Consider the following 19,202-nt stretch of genomic DNA (forward strand, 5'->3'; position numbering starts at 1 on the left):
ATATGCACTGCTGTATACTGGCGACACACATTCATTAATAACATCTTAATATCACACTTCAGTAATATTAAGCACAAGACATATAAACACATTCAGTTTCACCACGTTCCAACGGATTTCTCATTGAACACCCAAGAGTACTCTCATCCAATCCAGACCGAACACCCCTTAGAATGAAATGGGGGTTATTCTAGATTTAGACTGAATATAGATACTCTGTGGGTTATTCTAGATGATCAGATCCGGAAAAGTGCCCACGGCTCACTCACATAGTGATGACCGCGGAGAGAAAATCGTTAGACCCGGATAACTCACTCAGATCGCGTTTTGGATACACATAGTGATGACGCACGTCTGTCAATATCTGTGATTTCATACACACTACAGTATACACTTTGCAGAAAATTATAAGCCACTCAGTTGCTTCTAAAACACAGCAACAGTGAATATAACTCTTCAGAAATATCCACACTTGTCAATATCATACACAAATAATATTAACCACCAAAGTGTCCACACAAGGACCCTTATCCTAACCACATGTTAGGCACATTTGTCAACATTACACTTGAGTAATATTCAAGAATGATCCACACAAGGATCAACTTACGTGTATGTTTATAGGTGTGTAATCAGGTTCAAATGCCGTCGGCCGTTCCTTGAAGAGAAGATGTCAGACGAGATGAACGCCGGCCTGGACCCGAATTCAACGCTCCAGGATTTTTTGCAGGATTCGGGCTACCGAGTCCTGGCTGCTTGCAGTCTTCCCCGGCGTCGTCTTCCTTCTTACTCTTCTTGGAACAGCTCTGACATCCGTGCTCGAATAGGACCAGTGAAATGATAGATTGCTTTATCATTTTACAAACACCTTAGGCTCAGATCACACATTCAAATAAACACACGCGGACAACTTTGAGATCTCAGTATTTGACTTGCCGGACAAGGAGGTGTGCTGACAGAAGTCTAATCACAACTGGCCTGCCCACCGACTCACACAAGCTTTATTACAACACAAGACATTAGGGTCGGCCCACAAAGTACTCAAAGTATCACATAGACAGGGCGGTACTTAGAAAGTACCCAAAGTAATAAGTACAAAAAGTAATCCATATCAGAGTATGCTCTCCCTGTCAGGTTAAGTACCAACAGGGGACTTGGAGAGTGGAGAACAGAGAGGAGATAGCAGACCCGCGGAATGAAAACACCGTAACTCACAGAGCCCATGTAGCCATAACAAACCACACAGTATTGCAAGTTTACCACCTCGCTATTCCTCACTCCAAGTCCTACAGTACCTACACACACATTAACAAAATGAATACACATTAACCCAATTACTTTATGTCAGCATACTAAACTTAAAAATCGGTTCCTACAGGATCCCCCTGTATTTGTCAAAATACTTCCAAAACATAAATTAAGTCCACGATCATAACACCAGAGGCAGCTCCACGGATTCAACCCAGATTTGGCTCAACAAAGGGAATGAACTCGTTCTCATGCTATTCAACAAAGATGTGGAATGCCCTACCAAAAGGAGTAAAGGAGTGTAAAACCCTACTCACTTTCAAAACTGCCCTAAAGAAACATCTTCAGGTGGCTGCAATTCCAAAATGGCCCCCCGCACTTTTCCTTTTTTTTCTCTTGTACATATTTTTTATTTTTCATACCAGTAACCTGTAAGCTGAGTATGACGTTCCGTATAGTAGTGTGTATATCTGTCTGTTGCTCTTGCTGTATGTTGATGATGGCAGCAGGCGTGTCGTATGCAGACTAAAGGGGGCTCTTTGCAGTGTTGCAACAAAGTCATCAACATTGACTGTACACATTTTCCACTGGTTACTCAGGGAGGGTCTCAGAAAAATGTGTCGATAAATGTCATGAGACCTGAATGATTGTCTTCTTTTATTTTGAAGAAATGATGACTGTAATCTGCTGAGTCACAGTTATCCATAGTTCACACATCAGGCAGACCTGTGATTGGCCAATACTTATAGGGTAATGTTCCCCGAATTACACGCACACACAAGCACAAGCACACGCACACGCACAGACGCACTAGCAAAGGATGAGTCTGTGGCTGAACATGCTCCTCATTTTCACTAGCTCATCATAGGGAATGGATGGGGTTCTCCATGATATCATCCAGCTTCCTTCCTCATCCTCTCCTCCTCCGCCGTCTCCAGATTAGTTCAACTCCCAACTATGGTGCTAGTCGTCCTCACCAGCTTGTTCAGTGTTCACCAGCTTGTCTCCCCCCCCCCCCCCCCACAAGTAAGTAAACAAAACATAATAATAATATTAGGCTATATATACTAATACTATATATTGAATGCAGTCCTTCAAAGTATTTACATTTGATAAAACAAAGGTTAAGTTTTAAGACTCAATTTAACTTTTTCAGGGCCTCAAACTATTTTCGCTTCATACTTCCGGTTTCTAAGTAGTGGAGAATTCCAGGGAAACCGAAGGCAAGGACCAGTGTCACAGTGGAAAAAATTACCTCACACTTGAGAATTTACAATAAAACACTGATGAAAGTGTTTCCTGTTGGCCAATATCTGCAGGGCACATGGCAAGAAACTATTCAGTCATACTGTACATCCACTCTAATTTGGAGGTCGAACTTCTGCTTTTCAAGGCCTTAAATATCAGAGACACATCAATCTTGTCAGATCACTGGGCTGGACGGAGGAGAAAAAATAGGAGAGAAGAAGATTGAACTCACCTATTTATTTATTTATTTATTTATATATATTATATATTATATATATATTAATTGAATTGATACATTCTTTTTTTGTATTCATTCCTTTCACACTAAGTTGTATCAACAAGTACAATGGTGTCCTGTGGAATCCTGCTGAAGACTTCTGTGATGTGTGTAATACTGGTGACCCTGGTTGACATGGGCTCAGCTGGTGAGTACTGTACTAGTATACTGTAGTTGTATTTGTTTGTACTATACGGTTTATAGAATACATAATACTGTACACCCAATCAGAGTTATGATTTTTTAGAATTTTTCGTTTGTTTTACATTTTTATTTCCTTTTGTTTTCAATTTCAGTTGAAAAAAAGAATATTTGCTAGTTTAGTTAGTTGTTATTTTGTGAATAAGGTTTAGTTTTAGTGTAGTTTTTCATTCGAGTTTTGGAGAAAATGTAGAAATAACGGATCTACAAGCTCACAGTGAGCTGAGACAAATATTGGATACTGACAAAGACTACTAAGGACATTTTCTCTATGATTTTAGCTTGTTTTAGTTTTTGTAAACACACAACACAGTTTCAGTTAGTTTGTTCTTAAAGCCTCATTTTTATTTTTATTTCAGTCAACTGAAATGCTTTTTATTTTTTCATTTATTAAGTCAACTATATACCTTGCATCCAGTAGAGCTGTTGTGATAGCATTGCAGCGGTGGTAACCAAACACAGAAACTTGATCCATTTGTTGTTTCCTTACAGTTGAAAAGCTGTCAGCCTGCTGTACTAGAGTAAGCAGACAGGAGATAACAGAACCTATCATAGGATACCGGGTCCAGAGGAGGAACCTTCCATGTGTCACTGCTGTCATGTGAGTTATTTCTGTCTGTCTGTTTGTCTGTCTGTCTGTCTATACAGTATATCTGTCTAAACTGTTTTGTTCTTGCAGTTTTCAGACAGAGAAAGGCATGTTCTGCAGTCAGTTCACCGCTCCCTGGGTGACACGCAAGATCAAAGCGTTTCGGTAAGACGATCATTCGCTAATTTGTCCATTCTTTAATTCATGAATTAATTCACCAAACAACCTTATCCTTAAAGCTTAAACTTCATTGTTTCTGTGTTGTTTTCATCACAGGGCCGCACGCAGGAATGCCGAGTCCTCCTCCCCTCTCTCCACCACCGTCTCCTACTCCACTCCCTCTCTCCTCTCCCTCATCACCTCTTCCTCCTCTCCTACCCCCTCCTCTCCTAACCCCTCCTCTCCTACCTCCTCCTCTCCTACGCCCTCCTCTCCTTCCCATTCGTCTCCTTCCTCCTCCTCATCACAGTGATGTCTACTGAGGAGGATAAAGCTCACCTCAGCTCAGCAGGCCGGTGGACCAATAGCACGCCATCTTCTCCACATCCAGCCAATGACCTTGCACTGGTGGTCAAAATGCAGGTCCAGGGACCCACAGTGGTCCCCAACAAAACACCTAAAACTCTCTTTTATGACTTGTCTATTAAAACATAACGGATCGACAAGCCCATCCGTTGTTTTCTAAAAATGTAGACACATCTTGACAAGTCTTCTCTTATGGGGGTCTCTGGCACAAAATATTTTCAAAGGGACCGGGGTCTGCGGACAAATAGAGTGAACTTTTCAAAAGTTTTTATTAACGTTGAATGCTTTTAGCTCCAGAGCCTTGTTTCTGACTTGATTTATGGGGTTTGATTACAGCACTTGTCACCAATTTAAGAATTTATTTATTACATGAATATATTTATTGACTGATGTAATTTATGATGTTCATTTTTATTTACTTTTTTATTGTCTTTCAGAAAATAAGCTTATGTTATTTATGAAACCTAATTAAGATAACTATTGTGGGGCTCTGTATTCCCTGAATACCTTGTGTTATTTGTCCATTTGACTTTTTGTGTTTTGTTTATTGAACAATTGTAAGGTTGCAACACCAATTTTGATGCACAATAAAAGGGCATCCAGGATATAACAAAAAGTCTCAGAATGCATCTCCATTGTGGTCCTGTAATTACATGTCGCAGAGGTGTGCGTGTGCGAGTGTGAGTGTGTTACATTCTTGAGTATGGCACAAAACATCAATAAAATGATGCCCCTCTAAAAACTCATTCATATTATATCTAGCATCTCTGACTGGATTACTGTTTTTAATTTAAATGAAAACATAATATATAACTAACTAAGGTTTTCAGCAATAAAACAATATCCATATACACGTATTATTATAAAATACACAGACGGAAATGTTATTATAATTTTATTTCTGCTGCTATGCACCACGACCCATGATGGACTTCTTAGTGTTTCTCTCAGGTTTTAAAAGCATTATATAACACTTTGGTCCAAACAGTGCCACCAAAAGGCCAAAACTTGATGCTAAAATAGCAAATACCTCCACTACATCTGCATATTTGCCTGGGGAGCTGATATATGCTGGGATGAAGGCTATCCACACGGCACAGAAGATCAACATGCTGAACGTGATTAACTTGGCTTCATTGAAGTTGTCTGGCAGATTCCTTGCCATGAATGCTAGGACGAAACTGAGGAGTGCCAGTAAACCAATATAACCTAGTAACACGGCAAAACCAACCGTTGATCCCACTTCACACTCATAGACAATCTTATCACTGAGGTACTGCGTGTTCTTATGAGGAGTTGGTGAGGCAGATACCAGCCAGGCTGTACATATTATTGCCTGGATGGAAGTAAGAACCAGAACTGTTCCTCTCTGCTGCATGGCACTGAACCACTTCATGATGTCTGCACCCCCAGGCTTGGAGGCCCTGAACACGGCCAACACCACCATAGTCTTTACCAGGATACACGAGACGCACAGCACAAAGCTGATCCCAAATACCGCATGCCTCAGCTGACAAGTCCAGAGTCTTGGACGGCCAATGAACAGAAGTGAACACATGAAACACAGTTTGAGTGACAGCAAAAGTTGGAAGCTGAGTTCTGAGTTGTTGGCGCGTACCATGGGCGTGTCTCGATGATAGACGAAGATTCCCAGGACAATGGCACACATAAGTGTGCCCAACAATGAGATGGTTGTCAATGATATACCAAGGGGCTCATGGTAGGACAGGAACTCCGTGATCTTAGGGACACAGTGGTCACGCTGGGGATTGGACCAGAAGTCCTCTGGACAACTGATGCATTCTGTAGAGTCTAACAAAGTCACCAAGGTTAAATGGATAGACAAGTAAAGTATCATCCTAAAGCACAGTGACACACTTACTAAGGTTGGGCTACATGTAGCCTACAGTACATATATACTTTAGCACCACTATGCAGTGTGTGTGGTCAATAAAGCTCAGAAGTATTAATTACAAAACGGTCTCATCAATTTTGTCAGCAACAACCCACAGTCAAACTCTCCATCCTACAGTGACATAATGACCAATCGGCGGACGGGGACCTGTACACAGTTACACATTCTCATTCAGTGTTGGTATATCAATGTGAAAATGACAGATGTTTTACTTAGTCCAAATATAAGCTGTGTTTTTGCCAAGGGACTATATAGATCTACAGTGGCAGTTGCAGTCCCAAGTCTGTCTGCACGTAGTTTGGGTTGTGAACGTCCCCGGGTGTGCACTTAGTAAACAGGGCATGGACTAGTAAACAGGGTATAGACTTGTAAACAGGGTATGAACTAGTAAACAGGGTGTGGACAAAAAAAACTGGGTATGGACAAAAAAACAGTGTGTGGACTAAAAACAGGGTATGGACTAAAGAGCTGGGTATAATGGACCAGTAAACCAGGTATGAAATAGTGAACCAACCTGTTTGATTGCTGATCTCTCCCTCAGAACAAGCAAAGCAGTCAAAGCAGCAGACAGGTTCTCCTTTCCTTCTGGCCTTCCAGGTTCCAGGAGAACAGCTCTCACTGCACACTGACTGAGGAGGCTACAGAGGAAAGTAACGATGATCAATTCCAGTCTAAAGCAGTGATTCCCAACATGTGGGCCGGGGCCGCAAGGACATTTTAATGATGATAAAACATTAAAAACATTTCATTTAAAATAATGTCCTCCTACATTTGACAGTATGAACATCAGGACAGAACATCAGGAACAGCAGGACAGACAACAGGACAGAATGAAATATCAGGAACATTAGGACAAAACATCACAGTCAACACACTCAGCTGTAACGTCTGAATACCAGCGCCCACACATCAGATAGAGTAGTACCGTCTGAATACCAACGCCCACACATCAGATAGAGCAGTACCATCTGAATACCAGCACCCACAAATCAAATAGAGTTGTACCGTCTGAATACCAGTAGTACCGTCCGAAAACCAGCACATCAAATAGAGTAGTACCGTATGAAATACCAGCACACACACACACACATCAAATAGAGTAGTACCGTCTGAATACCAGCACCCACACATCAAACAGAGTAGTACCATCTGAATACTAGCACCAACACATCAAATAGAGTAGTACTGTCTGAATACTAGTGCCCACACATTAAATAGAGTAGTACCGTCTGGATACTAGCACCCACACATCAATTAGAGTAGTACCGTATGAATACCAGCACCAACACATCAAATAGAGTAGTACCGTCTGGATACTAGCACCCACACATCAAAAAGAGTAGTTCCGTTTGAATACCAGCGCCCCACATCAAATAGAATAGTACCGTCTGAATACCTACCAGCACACACTCATCAAACAGAGTAGGCACCGCTTATTCACACTGGGTGTGATTTTTACTTAACCCCAGAAAAGGGTGTTTTCATTAGGACAGTGGTTCTCAAACTTTTTCATGTCAAGGACCCCCAAATTGATATATATTTGTCCGCGGACCCCCATCTGAAAATGTTTTGAGCCAGGGACCCCCAGGAGAGAAGATTTGTGTTGCAAATGCAAAATGTTCAAAAGAATTTCAAGATTTTTCAAAAATATAAAAAAATAGCTGATCTACAAGCTTCCAGCGCGGCACAAAGTGACGCGCTGTGAGCTTGTAGATCTGCTATTTTTGAATAGCCAACTTATAAATGGATAAAGTGTTTAACTACTTTTGCTGGGGACCCCTTGGAACCACCCCAAGGACCCCTGGTGAAGTGAATCCTGATCCAGAAAAGGTTGAGAACCACTGGAATCAAGTAAATGACATTCTCATGAGCTCAACATGAGATATTTTAGAAAGCCAAAGTGACCTTTGTGGATTCAAAGCTCCAGAAGATTGTGTCTTCATCGAGGCTGAGCACTTCATCTCCGGAGGCCGACTTCTTGACCACGCCCACATTCTGAACCCGTACACTTCCATCAGGAAGCCACACCCAGTTCATGACGTCATAGAGTGGTAACGGATCGCCGTTCTCATCAAAGGATACTTCATCGCCAAAGGATGTGGTGAAGTTGACCTTTTCCAGGTAGTAGACAAGCTAGAATGGTGACGAGCGAAATTATGAAGCCAAAACAGCCACCAAAACTACTGTATACAATCAACACTATAGACACATTGACACCGATTGCTGCACCCTCGCAATAGGCTCTATTCACGGCAGTCATATTATCACTTCCTTCACAGGTGTTACCAATGATACTAATGAAGGCTCTGTTCCATTTAGTGTAGCACAGTGGCTCTCAGATTTTTCAATTTCCACAACCCCCATAACTCTGAGTGTACAAATGGAACCAAATGGAACCTTACGGGTCCATTTGGTTCCATTTGTACACTCTCAGAGTTACACACCCGTAAAGGGCCATTTGGGAGTGTTTCCAGTGAGCCAACATGCACAATATCAGCACCCTGACTCTGTTTGACCAGAATGGAACAGAGCCTTCATTAGTATCATTTGCAACACCTGTGAATGTCTTCATAATATGGCTGCTGTGAATAGAGCGTGTATACTTCACTTCAACACAATAATCATCAACTCTAGTGTGTGGGTGTGTGTGTGTGTGTGTGTGTGTGTGTGTGTGTGTGTGTGTGTGTGTGTGTGTGTGTGTGTGTGTGTGTGTGTGTGTGTGTGTGTGTGTGTGTGTGTGTGTGTGTGTGTGTGTGCGTGCGTGCGTGCGTGGGGGGGGGGGGGGCAATGAAAGGGGGTGTCAATGGTGCTGTGACATGTTTTAATTCAAATAAGTGTTAGCTCTGTATTCTAATAGTAGTCACTGCTGTAGAATGTTTGTTCAATAACAGGGGTCTCTCCAGCTCGCCAGCTCTTTAGTAGCAGAAAATAATAATAACTAGAAAAAGTGCTCCTCGGAGCACAGGTCTCCGCCTGGTCAGGTAGGTTATTGTGGCCTCCTGGTGGCGCTATAACAGGCCAATGTTTAAAGGGTGGCATTTGTTCCTCAACATAGTGTGAATGTGCGTGCAAAGTTTGACCGCAATCGGACGTTGCGTTCATGATTTGCGGAATTTTGTTCAAAACAAGCCATTACTGTCAATCTTAGCCAATGAGAATGGAATATGAAAAATCAAACACATCTGTCTTGATCACATGAATATAGAGATCATGTGTACCGATTTGCGTGAGATTTGGATAAAATCGGAAGGAGTAATATAAAAAAAACGTGTTTTACATAAGTGGGCCTCCTGGTGGCGCTATAAAAGGCAAATGTAAAAAATGCAGGGCAAAGGTTTTTCCTTGACCGCTAGGGAGTGCGCATACAAAGTTTTACACAGATCGGTGCAGTTATAGGTAAAAACATGAATCGGCCTGTTATAGCGCCACCATGAGGCTGATTTGAAAATGTTCAAGTGGCATTTCTTCCTCGGCATACTGGAAATATGCGTGCTAAATTTTACGGAAATTGCATGCTGTGTTTATGATTTGAGGCATTTTGTTGAAAACGAAGCAGTCCTGCAAACTTTGGAAGCCATTTTTAGCCAATCAAGATGGAATATAAAAAATCTGAAAGACGCATTTCGTTTAATGACTATAGAGATACTGTGTACCGATTTGCGAGATTTTGGGACAAAATCTGTAGGAGTACTGTCAAAAAATATGTTTTGCACAAATCGGCCTCCTGGTGGCGCTATAAAAGGCCCATGAGAACAATTTGGGGCAGAAGTTCGGAATTGGCATCCAGGGAGTGTGTGTGCACAGTTTTGCTGCGATCAAGCCAACGGTGGCGGAGATTAGCTGGTCACAGACGGACACACACACACACAAACTCACACACACACACACACACACACACACACACACACACACACACACACACACACACACACGGACGGACGGACGGACGGACGGAGGGTAAAACATACTCTCTCGCCATTCCTTTCGGGCTGGCAGAGACAATAAAAATACAATTTTTTTCTTGCTTTTCACCATGTCATATGTAAATATTATTAATCACAATGTGAGTCCATCTAGAAACTTTAACAGAAACTGGATTAATATCCCACCTGCCACGGTTGTATTTTCTGCAAACTGGCACAGCTGTGCCCAGTGAAAGGCCCTCTTCCCGGCACACATTGCAACATGTCATGGAGGGCATGGGCCAGAGCATACACAGCCTTGTACACATTATACTCATACCTGAGGTCTGACACTTCCAATAGCGTAGTTTCTACTGTTCCTAGATCCTCTTGTCCAGTACACACCCTTCCACCAGCCTCCACCCACTCTGACGGAAGGGGTGCAAATTTACACTGAAATGTGTGCTCCCAGAACTGCCTCACCTGAAGAAACACAATGAAGACATAACCAAGAATAAAATGCAACGTGAATTATTTTAAAACAGACATAGGCCTATTCATTTGAATCTTAAAAGTTCACCAAAAAAATAGGCGGCGGTTCAAAGAGACTCTTTTTGTCTCCTCCCGGAACCGCTGCCGGTCATCAAATTATTGGCTTAGGAATGCGACAAAAACAAAAGCATGAATTCAAGTCTCCATGGGGTGGGCAAAAATGTCATTTTGGGGGTGAACTTTCCCTTTAAATACTAAACGAAACAAAAGACTCACCAGGTTATTTTCACGTCTGTTGTCAGGATCATTGTGAGGGTTTAACTTTAACAAGAAGTCCTTTAGACCTGGTATCTCTCCACGACGGATGGCGATACCCAGGGTGCCTCTCAGGGACGGCATGAAAGCAGGCGTCTGGAGTACGGTATATGTCGACCAGCCCTCACTGGCCAGCCATTGCAGACCCGTCACATTCTGCTTCACCACCTGTTGTGGTGAACAGAATATATGTGTATGTGTTCAGTCCTGACGTCAAGGACGGTCCACTGGACACTGTTTCCCAAAGAGTGGGTCGGAACCCATGTTTGGGTCGCTGACCAATTCCAAAACAATTCCACGATTTTTCAAAAGTATTTCATAAATAAAATCAAACATTCTAATAATTTCCATAAATAAATTAAAAGAAATGTTTAAGAAGTAGTGAAAATAGCAGATCTACAAGCGCATTGCGTTGTGAGCTTGTAGATCAGCTGTTTTCACTAGTTTGGGTCCCGGGCAAACGTCTTTTGGGTCTCGAGCTAAAAGGTTTGGGAACCACTGGCCTAGAAGGTGTCGTTTGGATTTGACCTAGTAATCATTGTCATACATGATTATATTACCTTAGTAATCAGTGTCATAAATACTTTAAGTAGCTAGTGTAAAGTCTTCTTTCAATTACCATGTTTGATTGATGTTTAAAAAAAGGTATGTGTATAAAATGATATGGCATCGATTGTTTGATCATTAAAATAAACATGCTTTGAAAATGCATGCAGCCCACCCATCTGACCATTGTGAAAGGCCATCGTATTCCAATGGATCCTCTGTAGTTATTATTCACAAGCTCTTGTTAATACTTTTCTTTGGTTAAATATTTATAAAACCTAGAGACAGACTTTATAAATAATCATTTGTCATAGCATGCAGTGAGATTTGGGGATGGTATGATTATGTGTTTGCTTATTGGGGCAGAGAAGTATAGAGAGAGCTAAAGCAAAATACGTTTTTTTTTTCTTTTTTTAGAGAGAAAATAAACAATTGCTGAGCTTTGTAGTTGGTGAACCTAGAAGTCAATTGCATTGCAATAAATAAATGCTTTTGGAAAAAAAAGAACCACAAAAAAGCAACCTTTTTTTCTGAAAGAATTTCTTAACTTCAATATAGCTAAGTTCAGATTCCTTATATAAACACGTATCATAAACCCCAACCTCCTCCAAGAGCTTGACCATGTGGTTATCATAGCCAAAAGCAATGACCACACGAGCTGTGGACGTCTTCATCACAGTGACAAGCCTCTGAAGCTCGGCCGGGTCACCGTCCATGGGCAGGACCTCCACGTAGGCCAGACAAGCCAACCCGGACCGCTCCACCTCGGACTGGAAGGATCGGGCAGCGCTGTGTCCATAGTCATTATCAATAATCACCAAGCCAAACCAGGTCCACCCAAAACGCCTCATGACCTGGAGCATGGCTTGCACCTGATTGGATGAGCAATAGGCTCTATTCACAGCAGCCATATTGTGAAGACATTCACGGGTGTTACCAATGATACTAATGAAGGCTCTGTTCCATTCTGGTCAAACAGAGTCAGGGTGCTGATGTTGTGCATGTTGGCTCACTGGAAACACTCTGTTACACCAGTGGGTCTACAGTTGGGGTCCAGGGACCCTCATGGGCTTCCAAATGGCCCCTTACAGGTGTGTAACTCTGAGAGTGTACAAATGGAACCAAATGGACCCATTTGGTTCCATTTGTACACTGTCAGAGTTATGGGGGTCGTGGAAACCACTGTGCTACACTAAACGGAACAGAGCCTTCATTAGTATCATTGGTAACACCTGTGAAGGAAGTGATAATATGGCTGCTGTGCATAGAGCCTATAGGATGGTCATGTTCTTATAGGCTAGATTATTCACATAGTGTAAAATGACTGAGGTCCCTATTTTTTCGCCATGCAGTGCCTTACCCATTATCCCTAAAGTTCTTTGCCATTTTTTATTATTTTTAAAAACATTTTAAAATAGTTCAACTAGCCGATCTACATCGACACGTTGTGAGCTTGTAGATTGGTTATTTGAACTATTTGAAAATGTTTTAAAATAATAGTAAAACATGGCAAAGACGTTTAGGGATAATGGGTAAGGCACTCACGAAAATAGGGCCCTGAATTTCCTACACAGATTCCACAACGGGAAATGTCTAATCATTCTCTTTTACAGTGGTGTAAAACATAAGGACACTCAATTACTGTACTTAAGTAAAACTTTGAGGTATTTTTTTTTACATCATTACTTTTACTTCTACCTCACTACACCTCAGAGGAAAATATTGTGCTCCACTACAATTATATGAAAACTTTAGTTATTAGTTACTTTGAATATTTTGATTATTATCACAAAACACACTAACCACTTCAGCTGTATATGTATTTCGCCCAATTCAAATAGCAGATCTTCAAGCTCACAAGCTCTCATTGTGAACTTGTAGATCGGCTATTTTCAAAGTATTTTCCATACATTTTGAAGTTGTGAAATGGGACATTCTGCACAATGAATGAGTATGCTTTTGGTACCTTACGTATATTTTGATGCTAATTGCTTTTGTACTTTTACTCAAGTACATTTTTAGTACGGAACTTCTACTTGTAACAGAGTAATATACATTGAAGTGCTGGTACTTTTACTTAAGTAAAACATGTGAGTACTTCCTCCATCACTGCTCTTACTTTGTTTCTCCAGCAGTAACACACACAAGCAAATGAGAGGCAACGTGCAATATCGATTACACTCACTAGAGGGAGGTATTTGTCAAGTGTGTGGAACCTGAACTAGGCTGCTTGATACCAACATTTGTTTTGTGTTGCAGTTCACCTGGAAGGCATCGCTTGGAATTGTTCTAAAGAAAGAGGGGAACCGGTTCCGATCACTCAGACAGGCGCAGGTGGCCCCAGGACTGACCTAGAAAAGGTACAAAACATCTAGCTGACATATACCATTTTTTTCAACTAATGTCCCCTGCAAGGAGAGAATACGAGCATATGAGACTATAACAATAAATCATGTTATATATAAATAATGATAGTAGAGATACTGTACATGCATACATGCAATGAAATGCGTAGTTGAAACATTTTTTAACTTTGTTGACTAATGCTTAGTAGTGAATAAATAATCCTTTACTAATGATGAATTAAGCATTTACTAAATGCTTAACTCATGCTTAATAGTGTATAGTTATTATACAGTGCTACATATTGTAACCTTATTACGTATTGATGACAGTGACTGATCTTTAAGGTTTAAGATTAGAATGTCATAATGCATTTAACATTATGAACGTGAGTACTGGAGTAAATGCACTTAGTTACTTTGCACCACTGCTCGGCAGAGAATCAAACCTGTAACACAGATGCGTTGCACTCTGACCTTCTGAAAACCTCCTCCACCCTCCATTAAAGTTAATGTCTGCTCCACCCACATGCTCTGCCTGTAAGTGTGTTCTATGCCTTTTAGCTACATGGTGAAAAGACTACATACAATGTCTATCACATTTGTTATTTGCAAATACAGCAAGTAACACAAAATCAAGCACTCTCGGTGATGGTGAAAGTGGGTTTCAAGTGATGAACTTACCATGGGCACCCTGTACAAACCTAGTATACTCGAGACGGCAATGGAATTGGTTGAGGACGCACTCACTACTCCAAGCACCGGAGGAGAGCCGACGCAGCTGGTCTCGTTCGACTGAAACGGCTCCTCTCTCCCGCTGACCAATGACAGCGCTGCGCGGAACCCCACTCCCAGCACGATGCAGATGTCGTAGATGCTATACCCCAGAGTCACATTGGGGAGCAGGCCGGGGTTTCCGTTGATCTCGTTAACCGCAAAAGCCATGGTCTGGGCCTCCCTGAACCATGGAGTGTAAAAACTAACACATATAATGTCACTGTAAACCTTGCTATCTTTGTAGAAATATGCAACATACTGTAGTACCTACATACTAGCAGTGGTGGGAAAAAGTACTAAAATGTTTTACTTAAGTAAACGTATCAATACTGCAATGTAGAAGTACTCTGTTACAAGTAAAAGTCCCGAATTAAAAATTGATTGAAGTACAAAAGTATTGGTATCAAAATGTATTTAAAGTACCAAAAGTAAAAGTACTAAAACGTTTGAAAATAGCAGATCTACAAGCTCACAACGAGCTTGTAGATCGGCTATTTTCAAATAGCCACGGTATAAAATAGGGCTAAAGTGGTTAATGTATATTTTATAATGTAATAATTTATATCTGCAAAGTAGTAACTAAAGTTGTCAAATAATTGTAGTGGAGTAAAAGTACAACATTTGCCTCTGAGATGTAGTGGAGTAGAAGTAAACGTATAGACAGTTGGAAATACTCCAGTAAAGTAAAATGGCACTTGAGTAAAATGCACTTACAGTAGTTACTTTACACCACTGCATACCATCTATCAAAACTGTTCCCTGTTCTCTTGCCTGCTGTTTCTGTGAAACTTACCCAGTGCAAATGGGCTCCTGTTGCTTGGAGGTGAAAGACAGCTCGGGGAAGACGGGGCTGTAGTGGATCGGAATCAACCCGCCCAGAACAAAGTCCCCAGCCTTGTAAATACTGTTAACATTAAACGGTGCCTGTAACTCACAAGAAGAGGAAGACGAGGTAGACAAAGGAGAGAATGAAGAGAACAATAGAAAGGTCAAGTACATGTATGAAAGCAGGTGTATGTCTGGAGAAGCCCTCATGACTTGTCCTACTCTGGCTAACCCCCCTCCCCTTTCTAAAGCCATTGTCCACTTGCTACATTTTATACACAGTGTGGTGCCACCCCCCTGTGCCACCTTATGCCACTACGTGTAATCTTTCACACCACCCATCAGTGCTGTGCCATCCCCTGTACCACCACTATGGCATTACGTAATTGTTTACAGCTCCCCTCTGGTCAGAGGCAGGAGAGGCAGTGCTTAAAGGGATAGTTCACCCCAAAAATACTTTTTTTCTATTGATTAGTCACCCCATGGCAATCTGGGAACCCATCGCCAAATAAAAAAGGAAAAACAGCACCCTCTGCTGTTTTTTTACCGGCGCTGGCCCTGCTCTATACCTGGCTTTTCCGTCAACGTTCTGATTGGTCAGGTCTGTCAACGTTCTGATTGGTCAGGCCCGCCAAGGTTCTGATTGGTCAGGTGCGTCAAGATTCTGATTGGTCAGGTGCGTCAAGATTCTGATTGGTCAGGTGCGTCAAGATGCTGATTGGTCAGGTGCGTCAACATTCTGATTGGTCAGGTGCGTCAAGATTCTGATTGGTCAGGTGCGTCAACAAAGTGATTGGTCAAGCTTCACGTGACACGTGGCTATAAACACATTATAAACACATATTGTTGACAAAATGTATCAAAGGCGCCGCTACCTTCACACAGGGTGTGATTTTTACTATTTCACTTAGCTCTGGGGGGAGCAAAATGGAGCGCCCGTGCGCAAGGAAACCGGAGCTTTGGTCTGCCTTCAGCCTTTCACTTCTGGTGGTGCGACTATGTTTTCATTCCCACTGACAATATTTCTACACAGAACACTGCCCACTTGTTTCTATGATGAAAGAGCAAGTTAAAATGTGAATACCTTTCCGTGGTTTTGTCTGCTCTGAGGACGCTATTGTTAAATGAGTTTCGGTTTGTTTCTAGTGGGGAAGGATCGGCAGACACGTAAATCCCGCCCCCACTACATTTTATTGGGTAAAGCGTGGCCTGCTTCCTGATCTGAAGGCACGCCCACTTGTGGGCCAGTGTGTAAGCGATATGACGAACCCCCCGACAGATTCAAGCCGAGAGCAGAATCTGTTCTTGAGAGATTACCCCATGGAGACTTGAATTCATGGATATTTTTTTGTTTTTGTCACATTCCTAAACCAATAATTTGATGACCGGCAGCGGTTCCGGAAGGAGACACAAAGAGTCTCCTCTGTGTCTCCTACCGGAACCGCTGCCTACCGTTCCGCTGGGCATCACATTATTGGCTTAGGAATGTGACAAAAACGGCAGTGGCTCAGTGGTAGAGTGGCTGGTAGAGCGGTCGGATGGGAACCGCAAGGTTCTATCCCGGGCTCCCCCAGAGTTAGTGTCGAAGTGTCCTTGATCAAGACACTGAACCCCTGACCCGATGAGCAGGTTGGTGCCTTGCATGGTTTCCTCCGCCATCTGTGTCGGGAAAAACAATCTATGTAAAGATTGGATAAAAGCGCTATATAAATGCACCATTTATTTATTTTATTTAAAAAAAAAACGCACACGCACACGCACACACACACACACACACACACACACACACACACACACACACACACACACACACACACACACACACACACACACACACACACACACACACACACAGACCTACTTGCTGTGTAGACTCGTCTGTGACTAAACGTGAGCCGGGCAAGTAAAGATAGAGTTGTGTGTTTACCGGTGATGACATCTGGCCCAGGGGTGATGAAACAGGTGCAATGTTGGAAGATGATTAATTTTAAGGTCCAATGAGACCATTGAGCCTTCATAACATGCTAACATTAATTAACAAGGACACAGGTGTGCCATGTTTACAACCACTGTAGCTTGATCTATATTTTTACAATGTCATAACTATACACCAATACAGTTATAACAAAATAGTCCAACTGTAGATACATGAAACTAAACTACAGTATGACCGGTGGGCTTCCGATCGGAAAAAAATGTGTTATGATGAGATATATTGTTTTCTCCGCCAGGCCGAAGCTTAGACTGTGTATTGTCCATGCGTCCTTGTGTGTGTGTGTGCGTGCGTGCGTGCGTGCGTGTTCGTCCATCCATCTGTGGACAGCTCATCTCTGCCACTGTTGGACCGATTGTTTTGAAACTGTGCACACACACTTTCTGGAGGCCAGAGCAAAACCAGTAGCCCACATTTTTCACATCGGCTTGTTATAGCACCACCAGGAGGCCGATTTTTGCAAAACACGTTGTTGGCTGTTACTCCTACAGATTTTGTCCTTCCTGATTGGCTAAGATTGGCTTCCAAACTGCAGTAGGGGCCAGTTTTGAATAAAATGCCTCGAATCATGAATGCAGCGTCTGATTGCCGTGAAACTTTGCTCCCACATTGCCACTAGGCCATGGGTGAAATGCCACCCTACATTTTTCAAATCAGCCTCATGGTGGCGCTATAACAGGCAGATTCACGTTTTTACCTATAACCGGACAGGCATGAAACTTTGCACGCGTACTCCACAGAGGCCAAGCAGAATCTGCCCTGCATGTTTCACATCTGCCTTTTATAGCGCCACCAGTAGGCCAATTTTTGCGAAACATTTTTTTTTATACTACTCCTACAGATTTTGTCCAAACATATATAACATTAAGTTCATAATTACTAGAGTTTTGCTTTCTAGATTTGTGTGGCACCTTGTGTGGCTATTCTGATTGACAGACCCCTGAAAATGGCCAAGTTTGGTGCGGATCACAGCAACGGTGCGCCTCGCAGGTCCAAATGTTACGTAACGTTTGTGATCGCGGTCCACGGTTGGTCCACCCACCCTCTAGACAATTTTCACATAGGACAGCAAAGTGTTCAATTTTGTAAAAATAAATGGTAAGTCAATCTCTTTAATGTTTTATTCTTTGTTGGTACAGCACAAACTACAAAATGTGATAGTTAAACACAACAATAATCATTATACAATATCTTACATAACCATGATATAAGGTATATATACCTGTATATAAACCTACCCCCAAAGGTGATTTAGCTATAATACAGAAATGGATATTGAAGCAATATTTTAACCTGACACAAAACATGGCATGGGAATGTTTTCATGTCTTTAGCTATACTTTTACAGCATGTCCCTAAAGCTAAAAGATATTTCATTGATTTCATTCATCTTGTCTTAGGGCTACTCTGTTTCCATGTCCGCTCCATCAAGTTGATAGTGTAGCTGCAACAATACTATGCAACCACAGGATGGTGAAAGTTGACAGGTATAGTTTACAGTCTATTGTCTACGTTTCCCCTCCTTGAAATATGAGGCAAATATGTACAAAGTGTGTAAATAAATATTCCCCAGGGCCTACAGGTGAATCGAGCACTTTTGCAAAGTGGGTCCTGTGCAAATCTTTGTTTATGTTTGTCTTGAGCATTACGTTTAATTATTATAAGCATAAATATAAATGTATGACTAAGAGTGACCAGACGTCCTTAAAAATGTGGGACAATGTTACATGAGTCGATAACTGATAAGAAGCTTAAAACATGTACCGTACAACAGGTAATTAGTTTATAGAAATGGGTTCTAAAATGTACAAAGGGGGAATGGGACAAGTTATCCCCTAAACATAGTGCTTATAGTTCTCCCCCAAAAACATTGTGTCCAAGTCTCACCAAAAACCCAGGACCTGTTCTCCCATGTGCCTGGACATTTTGTCAACCGTATAATAAGGATTACCAGAGTAGGCACTCTGGTAATCCTTATTATACGGTTGACAAAATGTCCCTGCCACA

At 41.9% G+C, this 19,202-nt stretch overlaps 2 protein-coding genes across 2 annotated transcripts; one reads left to right on the forward strand and one right to left on the reverse strand.

Annotated features, from left to right (window-relative positions):
• Positions 1-2,842: 2,842 nt before the first annotated feature.
• On the forward strand, positions 2,843-4,035 carry LOC311038590 (uncharacterized protein; the record flags this gene model as incomplete). The annotated part of the gene is made up of 4 exons (XM_084048163.1): positions 2,843-2,921; positions 3,467-3,575; positions 3,654-3,728; positions 3,840-4,035. 4 exons carry the CDS (start codon positions 2,843-2,845, stop codon positions 4,033-4,035), a joined length of 459 nt encoding a protein of 152 aa, XP_083904289.1.
• Positions 4,036-4,995: 960 nt separating this feature from the next.
• LOC311038591 (extracellular calcium-sensing receptor-like) lies at positions 4,996-17,141 on the reverse strand (the record flags this gene model as incomplete). Its single annotated transcript, XM_084048164.1, has 10 exons — positions 4,996-5,900; positions 6,518-6,641; positions 7,909-8,136; positions 10,113-10,388; positions 10,674-10,880; positions 11,861-12,130; positions 13,523-13,609; positions 14,285-14,558; positions 15,171-15,301; positions 17,130-17,141. The coding sequence occupies 10 exons, from the start codon at positions 17,139-17,141 to the stop codon at positions 4,996-4,998; spliced, it is 2,514 nt and encodes an 837-aa protein (XP_083904290.1).
• Positions 17,142-19,202: the final 2,061 nt, after the last annotated feature.

Source organism: Gymnoscopelus microlampas (assembly GCF_963454915.1).
Source record: "Gymnoscopelus microlampas genome assembly, chromosome: 22".
NCBI lineage: Eukaryota > Metazoa > Chordata > Actinopteri > Myctophiformes > Myctophidae > Gymnoscopelus > Gymnoscopelus microlampas.